Source organism: Xiphias gladius, chromosome 5 (assembly GCF_016859285.1).
Source record: "Xiphias gladius isolate SHS-SW01 ecotype Sanya breed wild chromosome 5, ASM1685928v1, whole genome shotgun sequence".
NCBI lineage: Eukaryota > Metazoa > Chordata > Actinopteri > Istiophoriformes > Xiphiidae > Xiphias > Xiphias gladius.
In genome coordinates, this window is record NC_053404.1 from 3975648 (window position 1) to 3996932 (window position 21285).

Here is a 21285-nt window from a genome sequence, read left to right on the forward strand (position 1 = left end):
GGGTCACATCCACAATGTGAATAATTTAAAGTAATGAAAAATGGTTTACCAGTTAACAAGTTCCAAAGCTCAAACATACAGTAAGAGCTCCGTGAGTAGAACACCTTACAAACACACTGGTGAACATAAAAAGGCTAAACACCAGGTTCTATTCTGTCTTAAGCATTATGTAAAGATGTCACTGTGGGTGAACCCTGAGGACCTCACACAAACTACAGCTGATAGTGAAAGAATAGATAGACAGAGCACAGAAAAAGCCACAGAAATGTATGTGCTTATTGGTTGAGGGCTTATCAGAGACACCATATTTAGAGCAGGGAACTGGTGAGGGGGAGATCGTTGAACAGGAAATAGCAAGCAGCAGTCAGAGAAGGTAAGAATGTCTGTCTAAAGCATCCAGTGTGCAAGAATGAAAATAACCACGTTTGGACAGTTGCTGGGCATCTCCTCTGATGATAATTTGATGTGTGATCTTGGCAAGCCTCAAAGCTGTCTTCAGCATGTGAGCGTGGGACCTCTGTTCTTACGTTGGTTTCCCCAACCTGCCATGTCTGGCCAAATCTCAGTGAAGTTTACATTTCATCTTAATTGTTTAGAAAATGTTTAAGGCTTTAGGGGGGAGGTACTTCATGCTGTGGATGTATGTGTTTTTCCTTTTAAACCATTAGGCTCATTAATTATCAGGTACAAATGTTCAATTCTTAGTGCTGGCCTTGATAAACCAAATATTCTGTGGGATTTATACATCATTTTATGTCATGTCCCATTGCTTCACTCACTCCCTACATGTCTCAACTAACATTATTTTCATTATTTTATTTTAATAATGAATCCATGACCCATGTATAGGGTGCAAGTACCGACGATCAACAACAGTTTTTGATTGTGTTGCTGTGTTGCAGATGGAACAAGGAAAACTAAGTAATGTGGCCAATGTAAAAACACAGAGTGGAGCAACATTGCAGGGTCAGGCTGGACAAATGCTACAGTATAAATAACCTAAAGAAAAAAAAGAGTTTCCAAAGTGCTCCTAGAGGAAATGGAGACCAGAACCAGGTCTGTGCCTGTGTCCTCAAGGCCTATCCAAAATGAGGCAGAATCATACTACCAAATTATGACCTGACCAACATTATATTTTAGGTATTCCTTATTCAAAAAGAAAAAGATACAGTATGCTTGCTTAGGACACATAAAGAGGCAGAGAGACTTCACTCACATCCCAAAACAACCAGGGGACTATAATAATAAATACAGAATAAGGTACAAGTAAATTATAATAGCTAATAAGCCATTCCTCCTACATCTCTTAATAAATTATGTAAGCTGTCAATACCATGCTCATGTTTGACTTTTTCCAAATACTGGTCAGATGAACCTGGCTGGTAAACTCAGAGCTCCTTTCCTTTCTAAATTTTACATTTCAAACAGTCATAACCAAACAGAATTATGTAGAAGCATAATCACAGGTCATTATGCTCCCAAACTGAAGGAGCCTTCCCTGAATCACTGGAGAATTTGAGAAGCTCCCCTTTGGCAAATTTTTCTTTATTACATCTTAGCTGATGGTAGTTTGGCAGGCTAAAACAATGCATAGGAACAGTATGTGCACAGGGGTACAGTGTAATTTAGACAGATAGAGGAAAAAACGTTTTTCTTGGAGGAAAAAACATGAAGTTTGATTATGTTTAGAGCTGCAATGAATAGTTGATTAATCGATTAGTTGATCGACAGAAAATGAATCTGCAACTATTTTAATGACTTTTCTTTCTCTAACTCCAGTTGCTTAAATGTGAAGATTTACTGCTTTTACTTGTCCCAAATTATAGTAAACTGAATATATTTGGGTTTTGGACTGTTGGTCGAACAAAACAAGATATTTGATGGGCTCTGGGAAAATGGGGGTATTTTATAGACAAAACAATTAACTGATTAATCAGGAGTTTAATTGGCAGATTAACTGATTTTGAAATTGATCTTTAGTTGCAGCACAAATGACAATAAAGATTAAACAATTAGTTGATTGAGTATTCAATCAACAGAAAAGCAGTGCTGTTGAAAACTATTAAAACTAACTAACTATTCTTTTTAGACTAAATAAAGCAAAAATAAAATGGTTTTAGGTTCACCATTCATTTACACGTTACGTGTTACTCACCTAGATTGTGAGAAACTTTTTTAAAAGTGTAATTTCAACCAGAACATCAGACAGCCATTATGCCTTATATGACAGTTTGCTGAAAGCATATTACATGCTGCTTATGAAATACAACTAGCAATATAGGCAATATGCAAAAGCATGAGAGGTTACAGAGTTGCAGACATAATAGGGAGAGAAGAAGAAACGAAAATACAGCCAGCCGCATACAAAAAAAAAAGCCTTAAACGAAACCAAACCTGCCTGAGAAATAAACAGGAAACACATGTCTAGAACAGATGTGCATACAGACCAACGGACAGAGGCAACAGCACTCTAGGCACTTGGTCAGATCACCTGCTTAGTTTCAGCTTAAACAACACTGAAATAAGGTTGTATTTTACTGTACCAGGTTTGTAAACAAGTGAATAAATTACTGGGTCACAGCCAACCATTACTAACACTTATAGTACTGCTACTAGAGCCATAAGCTCCAAATCATACCTACTCTCGGTCATTTATTAACAAGGTGTGGCTTTGTCCTGAGCACTGAGTAAGATTCCATGTGTACCACAATGAAAAGAGCGAGGCACATGGCCAAAGCTAGGGCTTACATGCAATCTTGGGGAATTTATAGTAAAAGGTCTGCTCAGCGCTGTTTTCTCAATCCTGCATTGGTCCACTCCCACACAATGTTTTACCATCCCACTCTACCCACTCCTATAGAGATTCTGATCACTCCATTCACACTATTGTGACATATTGAAAATCTGTATGCCTATCCAGTAGGGAAAATAAGACATATATATCCCTCACAGATTTTATTAATCTAAACAATTTCTAATAAGGTTTTTTAATGAGTAAGCTGTAGATGACATGAACAAAAATACTTAAAAACCAAACAGAAACAGCCAAAGAATTCTTGAAACATAGAAACATCATACTCTCATGACAGATCACCACAATGTTGTAATTTCCAGAGAAACTAACAAAGATTAGTTACAGTACTCAGCAGCACATAGTCAAATAGAGACTTCCAGTCCAGCAACACACAGTGCCTCATACAGTGCACTGGCACTATCACATTTCTATAACAACACTGAAGTTTAACATTTATTAAAAAGTGCAGCTTCGGTCAAACGCATGGTTTAATATGAAAGTGTTTCAATGGCGCAAAACAAGTGAAGCTCTTTTAATGTGTTTCATTATGTTGATGTTTGTTAATCTAGATACACATTGAAGGGCAAAACAAATACCATTAACTTGGCCAAGGCATAGCATGGCATGTGCAGTCCTGCTTTGTTGCTTGAACACTTGTTACTTTCTCTCAATTTCTTTTTCAATTGACTTCTTCTGTCATTCTAAAGAAGACAAATTAGGACAAGCTTGCCACTGTTAAAATAAATAAATTTCACCCAATAAGCTGATGGCTTTCTAAAAATATAGTGGCTTGTCTTTAAATTGTGTAAGGAAAAGGAAAATGTAGATGTCAGCTGATAAAAACAGCAAAGGTTCAGGCCAGGAAACTTGAGTTGTTGACCTCTGGTTAAGTTTGCATTTGACTTGGGAGGAGTAAAACAGGCTCTGTTTTGAAGTAGAAAACACTGACACTAAAACACCACAGAAAAAAAAAAAAAGAAAAAAAAAAAAAAACATCATCTGCTCTGTTTTCACTGACCTGATGCTGCACCACTGGGGTATTTAATAAATGTGCCAGAAGTTAAACTGGACCTCCAAATTGGTTGTTTATGAGATGCAGAGTTACCTGGGTCACCAACATCAGTTTCAGGAGGGAATAAGCAATGGAAATATAACAAACCAGAAAGGGAGAGGAGGACAAAGAGGGAATTCAGTGTGAATGAGAAGAAATAGAGTCCATTACAGCATGGGGGTGGAGTCTCACCTCCCCCGACTCAGCCAACGGCAAGCAAGCCACCAGAATAATCAATAACAGTGACTGCTATTTGACTCAGTCCTGCACAACATGCTCATGAGCCAACAACATTTATGCTATCAATGACTCTCCCTAGTAAATCACACAAAACTGACTGCTTCAACCATTCTCCCTTCCCAGTCCATCTAGCCTTCAAGCCTAGCCATCAAGTTTTTACCTAATTAGACAAAAACATCCAAGTAGGATACACTTTGTGTCATCTGTTCTGACTGGTGAAGATAAGATTGAATCCACTGTAATTACCTGTGGATTTATACAGACAATAGTGTTGCCTCCCTTATAACTGTATTAGTGCTTCAACAAGCCAAGGTACAGCATGTAATTTTATGGCTTTAGATCCAGTGCATGGCCTTTGTGATATGTCATCCCTTGATCTCCCACTATTGTTGTTACAACAGCCTTTGTCAGAGAGAAATGGTTGCATGTGTACAAACATGCACAGGGGAATCCAAAGCATGCCCAAGTATGATATCCTGCATAACCATCAAAATAAAATGCCATTCTATCTTCCACAGTCTGTAAAATCTTACCCAGCATGCAGCCGTAATTGCAGCTCTAGAGCAGGAATTAAATAGTGGGAACTGATTCGCTCAGCGCCTCATGAAGTGCTGTAAAAGCAGCAACTACACCAACAGCAGTCTGGCAAAACATGGAATATTAGCGAGGAGTTTGTTAAATATGCACTCCATGACCTTTCCTTGTTGAATATTTAAAAAAATAATAAAAAAGATAAAAAAATAAAAATAATCTGAGCTTTTAAAATGTTGCCCTGGCTGTGTGGTTGGATATCAAACAGGTTGATATCAGGTCGGCAGAGGCCAGAGAGGGGGGACGTTTTCTTCCAACACCAAATCTCTGATTTTACATTCATGTAAGTGCACAGTTAGAATGAATAGTGCAAGATGGAAAGCCGGGTAGAATATCCTGAGTGTCCGGAAAAAGTTATTCAGATAGCAGGGCAAAGTTAAGCCAACCGTTAAGTACACAAAGTTGGCCTTCTACCAACTGTCAGCTCAATAAATACAGGCTACATAACAGGCTTCACAAAGAACATTGTGGTTCTCGAAATTTTTAATTTGGTCGGATTTGTTGAACTTCACATATAATACACATACAAGTACTATTTAAGTTCATGTATGTATTTTGTCTTCATCCAACAGGGTTCACATGGAATTGTGTGCCATGCCTGAGCCAAGGCATTGTGCAAAAGTTCTGTTATCCTGTTATTTGTTAAACACTTAAGTTCGCTGTTGGGTCTTCAGAGGGTGAGTCATCTCAGAGGTTGCATTTCACTGGTAATCAACACGAAGAGATGGACCATGGGTGTCCCAACAGACCATATGTGTTGGTCCTGTGTATCTACAACACTAGGAAATGTTGCAGAATAAAGAACAGAAAAACAGAACAGAATAAAAGTGGTTTGTTGAGAAAGGGGCAAGGCAAACTACACTGAAAGAATAAAAAAAAAAAAAAAAAAAAAGGCAATTGGTGGTGTGGAGGGGGACAATGGGAAATAGGAGAAAGATTCAAGCCAAAAGGGAAACACTGGCATGGAAAAAAACAACATTCATGTCATACTCCCTTGAGTGGCAGTAGCGTGTGAGGGAAACCCCTCATCTCATGCAGTTGCTGGAAAATGAATAAGCCTTGCCTAAAATTCACTGTCTTCACTACACATTATCCACCCACACACAGCCCATAAACAGTTTTTCTGAAAAATATAGGCAACGGTAACCCTTGCAGTAAAGCCAAATTATCAGCTTGCATTGGATGCTGTAAGTGAAGTCTGGATCTTTCCACTAATACCTCTTTAACTAAGATGTGTTCCACCTTTAAAAAGGTGCAAATATTGGCTGAGTCTCACTTGAGAATAGAAATCTGTAAATTTGTTTCACATAAAATGTTATAAACTTTAGGTTAGCATTATACGGTATATCTCATTTGTGTTAATCACCCAACTGATGGAGCTAAAAAAAACAACATCTGATCTCACCTGTGGTGTCCTCCTCTTCCTCTTTCAGCACATTGTTTTCATCCACATCATCTTCCTCATTTCCCTCTTTTGCCTTTGTCGTGTTGTCCTTCACCGGGACCACAGTGAAGTTGGTGGGCATTTTTACACCATGTGCTGTCTCTCAATGTCTCCTGTTTGTCACACTCTTATCTCTCTTTTCTCCTCCCTCTCTGTTCTGTTGCTCCTCTCCCTCTCTCCCTCCGTCTAATAGCTATCACTCTCCTTTCTTGCTCTTGTTCTCAGCTGTTTGCTTTTTTTTTCCGACTTACTGCCCTGATGCGCTAAACTCTCTTGGACAGACGTCGGGTCTTACTTCTGAGTTTTTGTTCCTATCGCTAGGATCCTACTGTACACGCATGTGACGCCCTCCCTCCTCCTCCCCGCACTGACTATCCAAATAAGGAAGAGCAGAACTGCCCCGCCCAATGGGGGCAGTACACACAAACACTTACTGGCAGAAAACATGACATGCATTTGTGCTCACGAGTGTGTAAGCGCATACACATGGCTTTTTCTGTGCCTGAGGCCAGATCTTCTGCCCTGGAATGTCGCTCTGTCTCACACACAACAAAAGCCGGCAGTATGAGCCCTTGTTCAATGAGAAGAGGAAGCCCAGAGCTGGGCCACTGAGGGAAGTGTTCACACACACACACAAATACACACATAAACGTCTCCTCACTTCCTATGCACCGTTATTTGATCCCATGTGGAAAGTCGTAGTGGGCAGGGCTGATTTATAGACATATTCTGGCCCTCTAAACACACCCCTATGGGGGTTAGCACACGCGAATGCACATGCTTACACACACACGTTCACATTATCAAATCTCACTTGTTATTTCTCCCACCCCACTGTGTTCTCTTCCATCAAGCTGTGTATCTTGTGTATCAACATTATTCAGCAGCAGCAGTGTATTGCTGCTTATATCCAAATCCATCAACTGACCTTATCACTAATCCAAAACAATGAGTCATTTCCTCAGGGTAAAAAGTGCATTGAAAGTGATACAAGGCATTAGGACTCACAACAAGTAACCCACACCACTATGTGATGGTAAGTGCTAAAAGAAACCCTGCTGGAGGAAAAAGCCATAGCATGAGAGGCAGATGTCCAGTTCTTTCATAATGCTGCAGCCATAAAGCCTCATATGGATGCTAAATATCTGGAGTCCCACCCAGAACAAGTTAACCTCTCCCCCCTTTAGTTCCCCAACATGACGACATACAAGTCAACGGAAGGGTGTTGGCTGCAGGAAATAAGAAAGGGAGGAGGTGGAACCGAAGGCAGGAGAATCAAAGAGACAGAGACCGGCAGGCGGGGGAATAAGATACAGGAATATATTTTTTAGCATTGCAACTTATGCCAGGCTTAAGAGAGTTCATTTCTGAAGACTTGAGCCAGAGTAAGAATAATTTCACCTAGCACTACTAAGGCTGAGAGAATTCATGAACATTCTGAGTTTTATTCAGTACAGAGGGATCCAGTCCTTGACTACAGAAACATCTTGGAACTTAGAAATACAGTATTTAGGTACTGGGTTAGTTAGATTGCTATGTTTTTCATAAATAGGCTTTATCTCAATGGGCCAACTACAGTGATTGGTTTGGGGTAGTGATATAAAAAAAATTACATCACCATTCCATTATATAGCAGTTTACATTTGTACTTTTAGTCTTCAGAGACAGAAGGTTTCGACTTGCAACTGTAATTTACTATTTATTTATCCCGATCTGCCACAAAATTCCACTTATAGATAAGTAGCAGCCTTTCAGTTACATTTCTCAGAACTTAAATTACCAAATGTAGCTTGCTGTCACTTAAATAAGAACCCTCATACTCATGCCACTGCCAGTTTCTGGTCCCTGTGTTTCCATATACTACTTATGAACTGTCAGGGAAAACATAGTGGTCCCATAGTAAATTCTAAACACTTTGCTTAACTGTTTCTACACTGATAAATACTATCAACTAGTTTTTTCTGCCTATGAAAAAGTCTAATTTCAAACTAAGCACAAGAAGGAACTTTTTGGGGGATTTTCAGGGACACATCTGAAATCTGTACTTCCCTTTATAACTATAGTTATATATACTATACTATACTATAAATCCATTCACCAGAACACTGTCTCATCACAGACTTTAATAGCACAATCGGCAAAATTTGTAAACCATCCAATCAGCTATTTTAGAAATCAGGCAGATCAGGTTTGATGAGATGCAATAATTCCAGTAAGTGGGTGTGGTTGAAAATACGGTACTGGATCCAGTCCACATGCAAATGAAAACTTTAGTCAATGCAAATGATAGCTATTGCCTTGTCTAAAGCAACTACCATTTCTGGAATCCCAGGGTTTCTGTGCAAGGACAGTGGACAATCAATACAGTGATCTGACAACTGAATATTCACAAAGTTATTGTGGCCCTGCTACGGTAACAAAGAGAGCACTTATCTACTCCCTGCTCAATGGATAAGCAGTGATGTAACTGGTATCCACTGATTAAGTGGCTAGACAGTCTGACTGCTTCTCATGGACAGTCAGAGCATCCAGACCAGGAGGACAATGTCCCATTTATGAGAGAGGCTCCAACAATACACACTGGAGACTGAAAACTAAAACTGCTTATGGCTAAATGCAGTACCATAAGCAGTTCTCAGACAGTTTTTTACCATGTTCTCTTGGATGCAATTTTTCACAGCCGAAGGACAATATGAAAACACAGGAGCACAAGGGTATTTATTGCATTACTTCCGTCTAGACTCAGCTGTTGCTCCAAAAGAATGTTAGGAAGTGAAAAAAAAAAAGACTAAAAAATAAAAGTCTTTGCACGGGCACTACTTTCTACAACGCATTTAAAATAGACAGAAATCATTGACACAATATGATATAACATTTTCACAATGAACAAACTACACCAGAATTAAATTCCCATTATCGGTTTAGCCGATTATTAGATCCGATATTCTGTATTTTACAGATTATCAGAATCGTTTTTTTTGTTTTTTTTTTTTTTAATCCGTATGCCGAAAAAATAGATTAATTTAAAAATTTGCTCTGATGCAGCCACCTCTCTCTGTGTTGTCACCATTCTGTGGTCTTGAGCAATGTCCTGCCCAAAGCACTCTCTGATTTGTTACGTCACGTGTAATAGCCTATCAACACTGAATGCTATGGGAACAGACTGTCACAGAGAAACGCGTTTGCAGACTGGAGAAGCTCTGGTGAGTGAGCGGAGCTGTGTGTCAAAGGTATGTCTGAGCCTTAAGACAGTAGAGGTTGCTGAAGTTGCAATTAACATCACAATCGTCTATGCTGCAGTTGGAAAAAAAAAAAAAAAAAACGACAATCTAATGAACAAGTTAATTTGTTGATCCAAAACACAGATAACAACAGTTCCAGGAAGGAACTTCTTCCATTTCACAATAATTGAGGCCACTTTGCACCTGGGAAGGCTTTAGAAATGGTTTTATACCCTTACCCTTGTTTTAAACCCTTGCCCTGAACTATGCCCCACCACAATTTTATTGCGGAGGTCTACAGTGAGTTCCTTGGACTTCATGGTTTGGGTTTTGTCCTGACATGCAGTGTGAATTGTGGGACCTTGTATACACACGAGTGTGCTTTCCTAAACTATGTCCAATCAATTCAGTTTGCCACAAGTAGACACCTGACCATAATTTGGAGTGACATAGTGAAGGGCCTGAATATAGTATGGACTGCACTTATATAGCCCTTTTCTAGTCTTATTGACCACTCAAAGCAGTTTACTCTACATGCCATTGGGGGCAATTTTTGGGGTTCAGTATCTTGCTAAGGACAGTTCGACATGCGGACTGGAGGAGCCGGGGATTGAACCACGGCAGATGACCCGCTCTACCCCCTGAGCCGCGGCTTCCTTGAATACTTTTTTAAATTACAGTTTTCTGTATTTGATTTTTAATAGATTTGCAAAAATTTTTGAAACAAGTTTTCACTTATCATTATACCTTATTGAGTGTAGATTGTAATGGGGAAAATGGCAATTTTATTCATTTAAAATGAAATCCACAAAACAATAAAGTGCAAAAAGTGAAGGGGTCTGAATACTTTCTGAAGCCACTGTATAGTCTATCACACAGTGAATTCATCTGCCCAGAAAAACAGTTTAGCTAAATTGAACTCCTTCTCCATAAACTCAGATATCTAATACCAAAATAGGTACAGTATATTGATTGATTCAACAAGAGAAGATGGGAGGAGACTGGCTACACAACAGATACATCAAGTAGAGCCCAAGGACTCCAGTAAGAGTGTGAAAGGAGCCAGGTTCTCTTTTCTAGGGGCATAGTAGTGAGGGGAACAGTATAGTACCCAATAAGTACCCAGGGCCCCATCATGGATAGGGCACTCAAAAAGTCAGGAATTAATAGGATTGTTTAAATTTGCAATTTTACCTTATTAGTGTTATAAGAAAAACTATTACAATACAGCTCAAAACAGACCATTTGTTTTATTTAAAATTATATTAGAGCCTTTTTATTGCAATAAATACTGACTGAAAATTTCTAAATAAGTATATATATTTCTGCAGGACCTGGACGAGGCAAATGTTAAAACTACCTCTACATTCTTACAGCAGCAAAGTTGCAAAGTCAGAGAACGTCACTTCAAATGTCTAGAATATCATCTCTTTACCATGTCATGTGAGTTTTGGTCATGGCCTTTGTCAAATGGCGTCTTTCCTTCTCTCTATTACTTCCTCCTGCTCTTAAAACTGCATTGCATGAGTTTTGACTAAGAGAGGCCAGTGGGTAGACAAAAGAAAACCTCTGATATATTATTTTGTACTACACTATGAGCTCTTATGGCTCAAATGTGAACAGAAAATCACCTAACATCACTTGTATATCCAGCAGAAATGCAGCAACAAGGGCATCAAACTGGAATTATTTTTCATGTCAATTGTTGAATGCAAAAACAACATTCTGCAGTATTTTAACTCCTACCGGCGTCTGGTGGTCTGCTTTTGAATTTGACTAGTCTCCTCTCTTCATGCAGAAGAGAGCTGAGGACTAAAAATGACACTCTGTTGCCCCCATTTGATCACAGCTTGAAATACACCAGTTACACCACCATGATGACAAAATATGGAAAAACTATTTGTTTTATATTTTTGTGCAAATGTAGACCAATAGGTTGAAAAACAACCAGCGAAATAAACATTAAGTCATCCCATGTAATCAGGTGTAATCTAGCAAATGGGAAGGGTTTTTTTTTTTTTAAACAAGCACTGACTCAAATAAAACTAAAGGGAAACAATGATCATGATCAGTCAGATTTTCCTAATGTCTGATTGTTAAATGGTGACTGAACCTTTTAGTTTCCTTTCTGAAACATTTCCATGACATTTGTTTGGTGGTGTTTATTGGTGAAGGAGACCTTAGCCAGGTGAAATAAGGTCTGCAGCGAGACATAGATTCTATGGAAAACCTATATGATGAAGACTTGAGGTAGGTGTGGATAATGATGAGAAAACTCCATAAGTCACAACCTGCTATCATAGTCAAGGAAAACCACCATATATAGTTTTAGCTAAGTATAGGTAAATGCCACTCTCTGCATGATTTCAGGCAAAATTAAGTCTATAATGACTTAACTGTACACATGGACAGCGACACTTCAGACATCTCAGGTAATAGCGCACCTGACTGTTAGTCACCCATTAAAACACTGTATTTGACACAACAGGCACAGGTGACACTTTGCTCTCTTTTGGAGACGTTTTTCCTTTATATACAGTATTCAGTATCTTCTTTTTACCCTTTTCTTCTGTGATCCTTTCTGCTCTGTAATCTCTTTTTTCTGGATTTGAGGTTACATCTCAAACAAGCACTCCATTTCCACTTTTCGTGTTACCTCCACATAAGGTACACATTTCACCTACTGGCTCCAGCTGCAAACTGTTTCTGTGGAATTTCACTTTTCAATTTTCACTAAATGGCACAGACAACTGACAGAGTTCACAGGAGAGTGGACAATGCAATCTAAAATAAACAAACAATCCAGTGCATATGTCTTTTATAGTACGTCAATGAAAGAAAGCAATGCTCATGATAAAAATCTTTGGAAACCTCATTTCAAAACTGATAACTGCACAAAGATACATTTTTGTGGTTACACTTACAGGAACCCTTAACTGAGCTTGAAAATTAAGTCAGGCATATGGCAAACTGTTGCCAGTTGTTATGTAAGAACAGTTTTGTCTTTTCTCTCTCTAAATGACAGGTAAGTGGACATTCAGGTCAGCCAATCAGTAAGTTCAGCAAAAACAGAAGTTGACTCAAGTGTTTTGTCAGCTCAGTTCCTTTTTGGGCAGACATCTGCGGCATTTGACTGTGTTGCAGTCATTTAAGGCTGCTTGTGCGAGGGGTGGGGTGACGAAGGTTATCCTTAGGCTCTTCAGAGACAAGCAGAACATGATACTCACAGGATGCGTCTCTCTACACATTTCTGACATCTGATATCCACCAACGCCACCACCAAGGAGCTCCTACTATACCTAGAGGTCCTTTTCTCCTTGTATATATCTTGGGTGGACACAATAATGTGACCACTTGAACAAGATAATGCAGATATTAAAAACAAACCTTAGAGAAAGATGTTGCTGCAACTCTGCAGGTGATTTTCAATTGTTTTATGTGATTGCCTTTTGCAACAGAATAAAATAATTTGCCATAGAGTTGAATCAACATCTTTTGGCATCAACAAAAATTTAACATAATATTCACAGCGGTAGAATTGATTGCAGGGCTATTGAAAGGAGGCATAACATTATCTGTTTGTGTTTATGTGCCCACTCCCTGTATGTACTTGTTGATTTGAGTCTACATAACAATTCTTTGCCAGCTCCTGATGTAATTTAAAAAGTACATTTTGCCCTCCACAGACCTCATTTGGCTTTATTTCGTTCTACAACAGTATTTATTTGGTGTATGTATTGCAATAGCAAAAGGCAATAAAGGTCAAAATGACTCACAGTAAACGCCTTACTTAGCCTTTCACATCCTTCTGCGACCAGCTGGAAAACCCCATGACTACCCAGACCAAATGTAAAGAACCTCCCAGGGAAAAACAGGTTATATAGTTTTTCCCTTGTCTTTTCACTGTCCATTCAGTAGCAATGGCTTTCAGGTGCTACTGTTCTGAATCTGACCACAAGCATTAGGTGTTATGTACAGAGCATTAGAAGAGAGTTGGATTATATTAGTGTTTCCATATCCAGTGAGTCCAGTGCACTGATTAGCAGATATTATGTATAATAATATTTAGGGATCTTCCGATCACGTTTTTTTAGGTCCCGATTGAGTACTTGTTAATATTGTAATATTAATAAGTACTATTGGCTATCTGCTGATACCCATTCCAATCTGATACTTATATTGACCTAACTACTGATTAAATATGTATCTGACACATTGAAATAACAACTATGGTCTACTGACGCACATTACTTTTGAAAATGTTGAAAACGAAAAAGGTATTAACAGCTTCTCATTTAGAGCCGGGACTTACCGTTGCATTCGCCGATTAAAATGACGCTTGCAGATTATATCCTCTGTAGCTACTTAATGACACTTTCAGCTCCACTGAAATTTGAGTCTCCAAGCCGCTGACTGATCATGTAATCTAAAGATTTTTTGCGAATAAAGGGACAACACTCTGTAAGATCACTCTACTACCGCCAGTGAACTGCGTTTTTGTAGTTCAACAGAGTGGAGACTTTTCTCCAGACAAATGATCTGCTGATTGCAGCACATTAAATACAGGCAAGTCCCAGTTAATCTTTTTATGCATATCAATTCAATATTTTGAGCATATTAACCTGACAAACTTGAATCAGGACCTGCATTATTTATTTATTTATAAGACATCTCTATTATTATTCATCATCATTGTCATAATATTCTGTAAATATTACTATTCACACAACTGCCACTAAAAACAGCACAAGAGAAGGATCCCAAACAACCTTTTCAACAGTCTGCTAAACTGTATAGGGTCATCTTAATCAGAAGCAGTCTTCCATTTGTACTGTATTTTGTGTTTATATCATGATTAGTACATTACAGTAGTACATCAAATTCACTCTTTAGGTAGTTGTTGTCATCAGGACACGTTTTGTAATTTGTCTGCTGTACGTACAGTATCAGCCCCTATGTTTAGATCCAGCCAGTGCTCAAAAAGGAGATAACATAGATATGTCAAGCTAGAGCTAGACCAATGAATCAGTCGTTATTAGCTTATTGTAGATATACTGCATCTGTGCATATGCTGGACAATACGTAACAGGTAACTGCAGAACAAAAATGCAAAACTAGGTTTGAGGTTCTGCCGTTTCATAGTTTGTCCACCAGAGAGCACTGACAAGTTGATTTTTATACCATAAAATCTTACACAAAGTATATATCTTGGTAAAAAAAAAAAAAATTAATCTCGGTCATCATATTGTTTTTAGATTTTATTAAACTCCCAAATATACATATCAGTATCAGCCTCAAAATCCTGTATCGGTCGGCCTATACTTTAATGTTGCTACTCACCATTAATACAAGGCTCCCACAACGTAAAACTTTTGGACTGCACACACGCCAACCATATCTTGTTGACAGCTGCAGCATTGTGTCAATCCCAACGGTCAATTTCTGTCAGGGTGGGGAAAAATATAACAGAAGCAGCACAGTAAAGCTCTGTGAAAAACAGAATAAGACCTCCCCTGGATCTCAGATGATGATATACGTATGCATTGTGTAGTGTTTCAGGAGTCCAAGAGGACATCACAGGGTTATTTTTAAAGGTAACTGATAGCCACAGAAAACAGTCTCTGACGAGCCATAAGAGAAGTTCGCAATACAGATTCAGTACTGTTCTCTACTAGTTTATGAATTCTGTAATTGATATGTAAAACTAATATGTAATTTTTTTGTGCCAAATGTAATAAATGTGAGAAAAACTGAAATAAAATTCATGATGGAGCCAAACATATGGTCAAATGTCTTATGACATGCAGGCCCAAAAAGGCCAATTAAAAAATATAATTGGGTATATATTGAAATAACACAGGTCAACATATTGAAAGATTCAAATCTTCTGCAGCTCTATCCACTGAAACTTAGTGATGTCAGAGCAGGGAATTATAATGACAAACCACAAAGTTTGGCGAAGATAAAACAAGAAAGAATTGTCCCTGCATGCCTTCTGGTCATGACTGAGTATGAGTCTATTTCCATCTGAAATTGACACTTGACAGGCCCCCACTGACTATTTACCCCAAGTTAATTAAAAAATGTGCACAACAGAAAGGTTAAACTACCATTATGATTGTAAGTATACTGTAAAATTGTATAATGTCCTTGGACGAAGGGCATGACATCCCTTTTGACCTTTGTAAACAAATGACCCAGTTCAAAAAAATTACTTGATAAAAAGGCCATTTTAAGCATTGGGCTAAACTTTGCCCGTGTGCATTCCCCAAGAGAGGAGGAAAGTTCTCTTAAAACCCTTCTGTCTGACCAGCGAGGCACACACTCCTCCTCCTAAGTGTTGCATGTAAATAACGAGCAACTGGAACAAACATCCCACGCAGGACTGGCAGGGAAGGCAGCAGACTGGGAGGCCAGACAGCACTAGGAGCATATATAGTGGACACCAGGGCCCAGTTGGTGTCCATGTACTGACGGCTGGGCTCCAAATAAAGCAGAGGGCACTACATGATACCCAAGGTGCATGCCTTTTTAAACATGAATACACACATGAATGCCAACATACTACTGTGTAGTGGAGACATTCTGAAGACTCACTTTCTTTGTCTGAAACTAATTTAATGGTACTAATGGTAACTGCATCACTCTGTTCTTAGTAATAATGATTTCATATACATATCACTTTCTCTGATTCTTTACAAATAATCTTCCCACCAAGATGATGAAAGAAAAAAAAAAAAAAAACAATAGTAGAAAGAAAATTACAAAAAGCAAACATGCTTATGAGAGTGAATTTTTGAGTGGTTCCATTGAAAGAAGAACATTTACTTACTGCCTAGGTCTCTAGGCTTCAACAGGTAGTATGAAAGTACAAATACCCGCGCTACTGTTCACTCAATAGTGTTTCCCAACCCCAAAGTGTATGAACTGTCAGAGGTGAGAGATTGACAGTCTCTGTCTGCATACTGTTTCATCAAGTTTAAATCTGACCCTTATCCCCGTAGAACCTCATTTATCTTTCACTTCGTACTTAATCTCCCATAGATCCGAATGTAATCTTAGTCATCCTCAGCATCTGAGGCCAGCAGTAGGGTGCATCCTCTTCATGTGATTTTTATTAACTATTAATATATTCATTACATCTCTTGTTAAGACACTGCGTTTTCAGTGCATATACTTTATACATTCTTAAACAATACATTGTCAGAATATATACACAATGTATGTTATACATTGTTAGCTTACAATTATCATGTTGACATTCACTTTACTTGACTTTCCTCACAGCTTGGCCTTTGCCTCTCTCAGTCTGAACAAGGAAAAAGCAAACAGCACATTTATAGATCGCCTAAAAGTCTTTGTAGGGCAAGCCAGTGAAACAAACAGCCAGAATCATTCAGACAACAGTATCCTTGTCTATAATTTCCACATCGTCATAACTGCTGCTTTCTCTATACAATATTTGTTACTCAATCTACCACTTAACATTGTATTTTGCAACCTTGATGACACAGTTCCGCAACACGTTCAAATACATTAACAGTGTGTTTGATCATGTCACACAGTTTTCTTAAGACCCAATAAAGCCTCCATTAGCAGCTACTTATAAGTCACATATAGTCTAGTGATCTTAACAATCAAGCATGTAGCATGAATGTAGCATGAATAATTCAAAAGTGAGGAATTAGGGAATTTTGCAATTTTTTAGCAACACTCATTTAATAGGGCCACCATCTCTTCTTTAAAGCGTCCATATCTCAGAAACTAAGAAAGACACAAGCTGAAAAATTTGCATACGTTTTGTTGGGTACAATGACATTATTTATTTACATAAAGTATGACGTAAATCCATGATGGTCAGTTGGGAGGCCTCTGTTGATATGGTAACTGGCAAAATTGCTTTATTCAGATCATTTAGGTGCTGTCTATTGGAGACAACATACTTGCCAAAAGTTGGCATGATCAGCAAGTTAAAAAAAAGAAAAAAAGAAAAAAAAAGAAAATCTCTTTCAAGAGCCTGCTGGTACGCACAAGCTGCTCTGTGTTAGTGAAAATACTAAAAGACATTCCCTCTGCTGTGGAAAATGCCTGACCATCCATTATCTAAACATCATCTAAACCCATTATCTGCTATGGCTATCAACCTTATCATTGAGGAATTCAATTTAGCAGGAGCATCAGAAAATAGATTACAACAAAAGAAATAGATATCCCTGCTAACAGTCATGTACTGATTGTAATGCCATAACTGCTTTAGAAGCAGGAAATGAGGAAACTGAATCCAAGGCAAATAAGTAATAAAACAAAAGGTCAATGTTTAATAATAAAATACTTAAACGATGCATGATTCCTGATGCCCAGTTTTCATTACCATACAGCCCTGGATTTTTTAAATAAAACACACTTCCCATGACAGCAAGAATCGCTGATACAGGCTTGAAGCAATACCCTACCCAAAATCTATCTGCTAAGTATCAAATCCACTGACCAAATGGCCAAATCTTGTTTACATTATCCCGTTTAGTCAGCCATTTAAGAAGTTTAAATTAATTCAAATGCAAGTATAGGATGGTTTAATTTTCTCTTTTTGTGAATTAATCTATTGATTTTTTTTCAGTTAACTGTTTAGTCTGTAAAAACTTCAAAAAGTAGTTAATACCCATCACAACTTTGCAGAGTCCAAAACTATATCTTCAACAGTCTAAAATCCAAAAGATTTCAATTTACAGTGAAGTAAAACAGCAAAAATAGCAAATTCTCAACCTTTGAAAGGAACATGAACATCGTCTGCTCCCAGATAATTAGATCAAATGAAGAAGATTTATTTCTGATGAAAAACGTAATTAACTTAACTTAATCTTAACTGTTAACAAACAGAAATGGTAGAAACACCATAATTCTAATCATACGACAAAGCCATATTCTGTCATTGTGCCACAGCCGAGTTGTGTGTGTGTGTACACAGAGGGGACGCAGTCTTCTCTGGAGTCATGTATCAAATGCTCAGGGAGATTAAAATGTTTTCTGATGAAAGCTCACACACAATATACTTTAGCAATATCTAGCTGAGAGAAATGCATGACAAAAGGACCAGCACAAGCAATGCACACACACACAACCAAATCACAAAGTGCACACCCATCTTCTTAATTTAACTTAACTTAATCTGATTAAGAATGAAATTCAATCTGTGCATTAAAACTGAATAGACAGGTGCCAACCTGTCCTTGTACCAAAGAAGAGGAAATCGTGTGGAAGACATTTCCATGGCTCTGCACCTCTGTGTTGGCTAAGCTTCCAGTTAAACACACCTTTTACCCTTACAGTATAAGGTAGAGGTTTATCCCGTCCAAAATACAACGCAATTGATTTAAAACAATACTTCGTATAAATCGAGAATACACCAGTTTTTATACCCGTGCTGTATAATGTACTGTATATACAAGCAGTGTCTGAATTATTTCCTCCTGAAACCCACAAACACATGCCATGAAGGTTAGAAACATCTGCACCTTTTTACACAATCAGAAGTACTTTACATGTCAAATAAACAGAATCGTTAAATTAGAATTTTTCATTTCATCTAATTTCGTCAAACTCTTGTTTCAACTCTACAAAAAAAAGAAATGGAACACACTGGAACTCCCAGCATCTTGTCTTGACCCTGGGCCAGAGGGAAATATTTTTGTTCGACCTAACATAACAGACCGACACACTAAGTCAATAGTGGCACTCTGCTCTGTCACCATGATTAATCACCAGTACAACAATAATCACCAATGTGATCTTTTCATCTTTTTCATCCATATTTTTCAGGTTTTTGTTTTGTTTTTGTTTTGTTCTCTTTTTTGTGTTTCACCGTGACATATGACATAGCCTGTATTAAACCAAAACGTAAGCTCAGTCAGTGGTACGAGTGGAAAGCGGCATCCGTCTTAAGCTAAATAACTTACTGTCTAAACTCACTGCAAGACCCTGCTAAATTAAAAGATACTTTATTCAAAAGAAAGCTCAGCACAGTTCAACAAAACAGTTTGTGCTCTAATGTTCACCAATTAATACAAACAACAGACTGCCTGTGCACACAGTGAGCCATCAGCCAGTGGCCAGTGTGCCAGGCAATTTATTCTAGCACCTTCTTACCCTCAACTCGTTGCTATAGAAGCACCTTGTTTGTGAGCAACTGGTTGAACAAGGCTTGAGAATCGAGACTGCAGCCAAAATTATGGCTCATGGCATGAGACATATTGAACATGATAAAAGAGCAACAGTGACCCCACAGTGCCGTGGAATTTAAGAGGATGCCATGGAAATATCATATATCATATCATATCCTGTCTAATTACATCATATCAAATGTAAAATTAGAATTTCCATCAGAAATGGTTGCACATCTAGTCAGATGTGATTCTGCAGGACTATTATTTGAACTTTACAGTGAGTCTAAATGACAGAACAAGACTTGTTTAATCTCCCTCAACTTTCGTTCTTGTGTCTTCCCCGTTGTTCAATGCCATGTAACTGGCTCCTGCCCATCATTTGAAAAAAAAAAAAAAAAAGGGGGGTAAAAGTGCCACAACCCTGGCCACATCAGTCGGCGCTACCCAGTGCGGTGGTTAAAAACACTCGCACAAACGCTTGACTCGTGATAAAAGAAATAAACTGTAGCTCTTGCAAGTTAGAGGAGAGGAAATGTACAGGAAGTTCAACCTAGACTGCTCGTTATATCGTATTCAGTTAGGTGCGGTAAATTAAGATTTAGCGTTGATGCTCGTTTTAATTTCCCCTTGTTATCCAAAGAAACAGTTTAAGCTAGCAACGGCTTCGCGAGCATGAATGTTTTCCAGCCGTGTTCGGAACTTTTTGTGACTCGTATTAACGCTAGGTGTATACCTTGCCACAGGTTTTGGGGTACTGAAGCGTCGTCTATATCACATTATTTCAGGGAGCACAAGCAGAGCCGAAGTAAAATGCGACGGCTAATCCTCTGCTAGATAGATGAGATAAGAACTGGGACAGGGAGTTTGTAACTGCTAGTCGTCTTACCGTACTTGTTGGGCTCCCTGTTGTACTCCAGGATCGGCACCACAGCGTTGGGGTCCTGCGGCTCGAACACAGAGTCCTCCCGCGCCTCCTCTGCCCCCACTGTGCCATCAACGCCGCCGGCGCTGCTGCTGCTGCTGCTGCTGCTGCCGGTGTCCGGTGCCGGGTCAGCGACAACCGCGTCTGAGTGCTCCCTCTCCCCGGCGACCCCCCCTCCTCCGTCAACCGGGACTACTACAAATCTTTCCCCCATGTCCCTCCTTCTTCTCCTGTCTTGTCGCACTTTTAGTGGAGTAAAAAACTCATCGACCGGCTTAAACCCCGCGGCTCACGTTCGATGACAGCAAACGCGCACAGCGTACGACTCGACAGACAAGCTCAAGCGGTGATCAGGGGATTGATTACAGTGCAGATGTGCCCGCCCTCTTCCTTCGCTCATTGGTTGAGAGGGCCAAGGAGCGCTGTCAGTCACCCCTGGAAGCAAATCAGAGTGGTTGAAATTTGTTAATTGCGGAATGAGCGATGTCTATTATTTGGACCAACTTCTGGGTTGGACCAACAAATCCTATCCTCTCCATAATTAAAAAATTATGTCATTTATGACAATATAACTTGGTTCATATAGTTCAAACCCCCCAAATTTTAGCTATCAATCCCAAAACCATTTTTCCGCTTACTGAGCACTCAAAAACGTCATATAGAAAACTACATTTAATTCAAAGAATGTTCATAAATAGGTTTATCAATTTATTATTTATTATAGCAAAAACAATGCAGCTAAACAGAGTACTCCTTGCAATAGACCGTGTGAGACGGTGCCAGCAGAGCACTAACTCCCAAGGTCATACAAGCTTCTTTAATTGTCTCCAAATGATGGGGTAAATAACACCCACTGTCTACA

At 38.8% G+C, this 21285-nt stretch overlaps 1 protein-coding gene across 4 annotated transcripts in view; it reads right to left on the reverse strand.

Annotated features, from left to right (window-relative positions):
• Window positions 1-20827, reverse strand: part of slc12a7b (solute carrier family 12 member 7b) — a 56856-nt gene extending 36029 nt beyond the window's left edge. For 3 of the 4 annotated variants that reach the window (XM_040127296.1, XM_040127294.1, XM_040127298.1), the window contains exon 1: window positions 20388-20827. In XM_040127296.1, the coding sequence (XP_039983230.1) occupies window positions 20388-20637 (250 nt within the window). In that variant the 5' untranslated portion in view covers window positions 20638-20827. Of the gene's footprint in view, window positions 1-6081; window positions 6433-20387 lie in introns of those variants that run through there. The other variant, XM_040127297.1, reaches the window with a different exon arrangement.
• Between the last annotated feature and the right edge of the window lie 458 nt (window positions 20828-21285).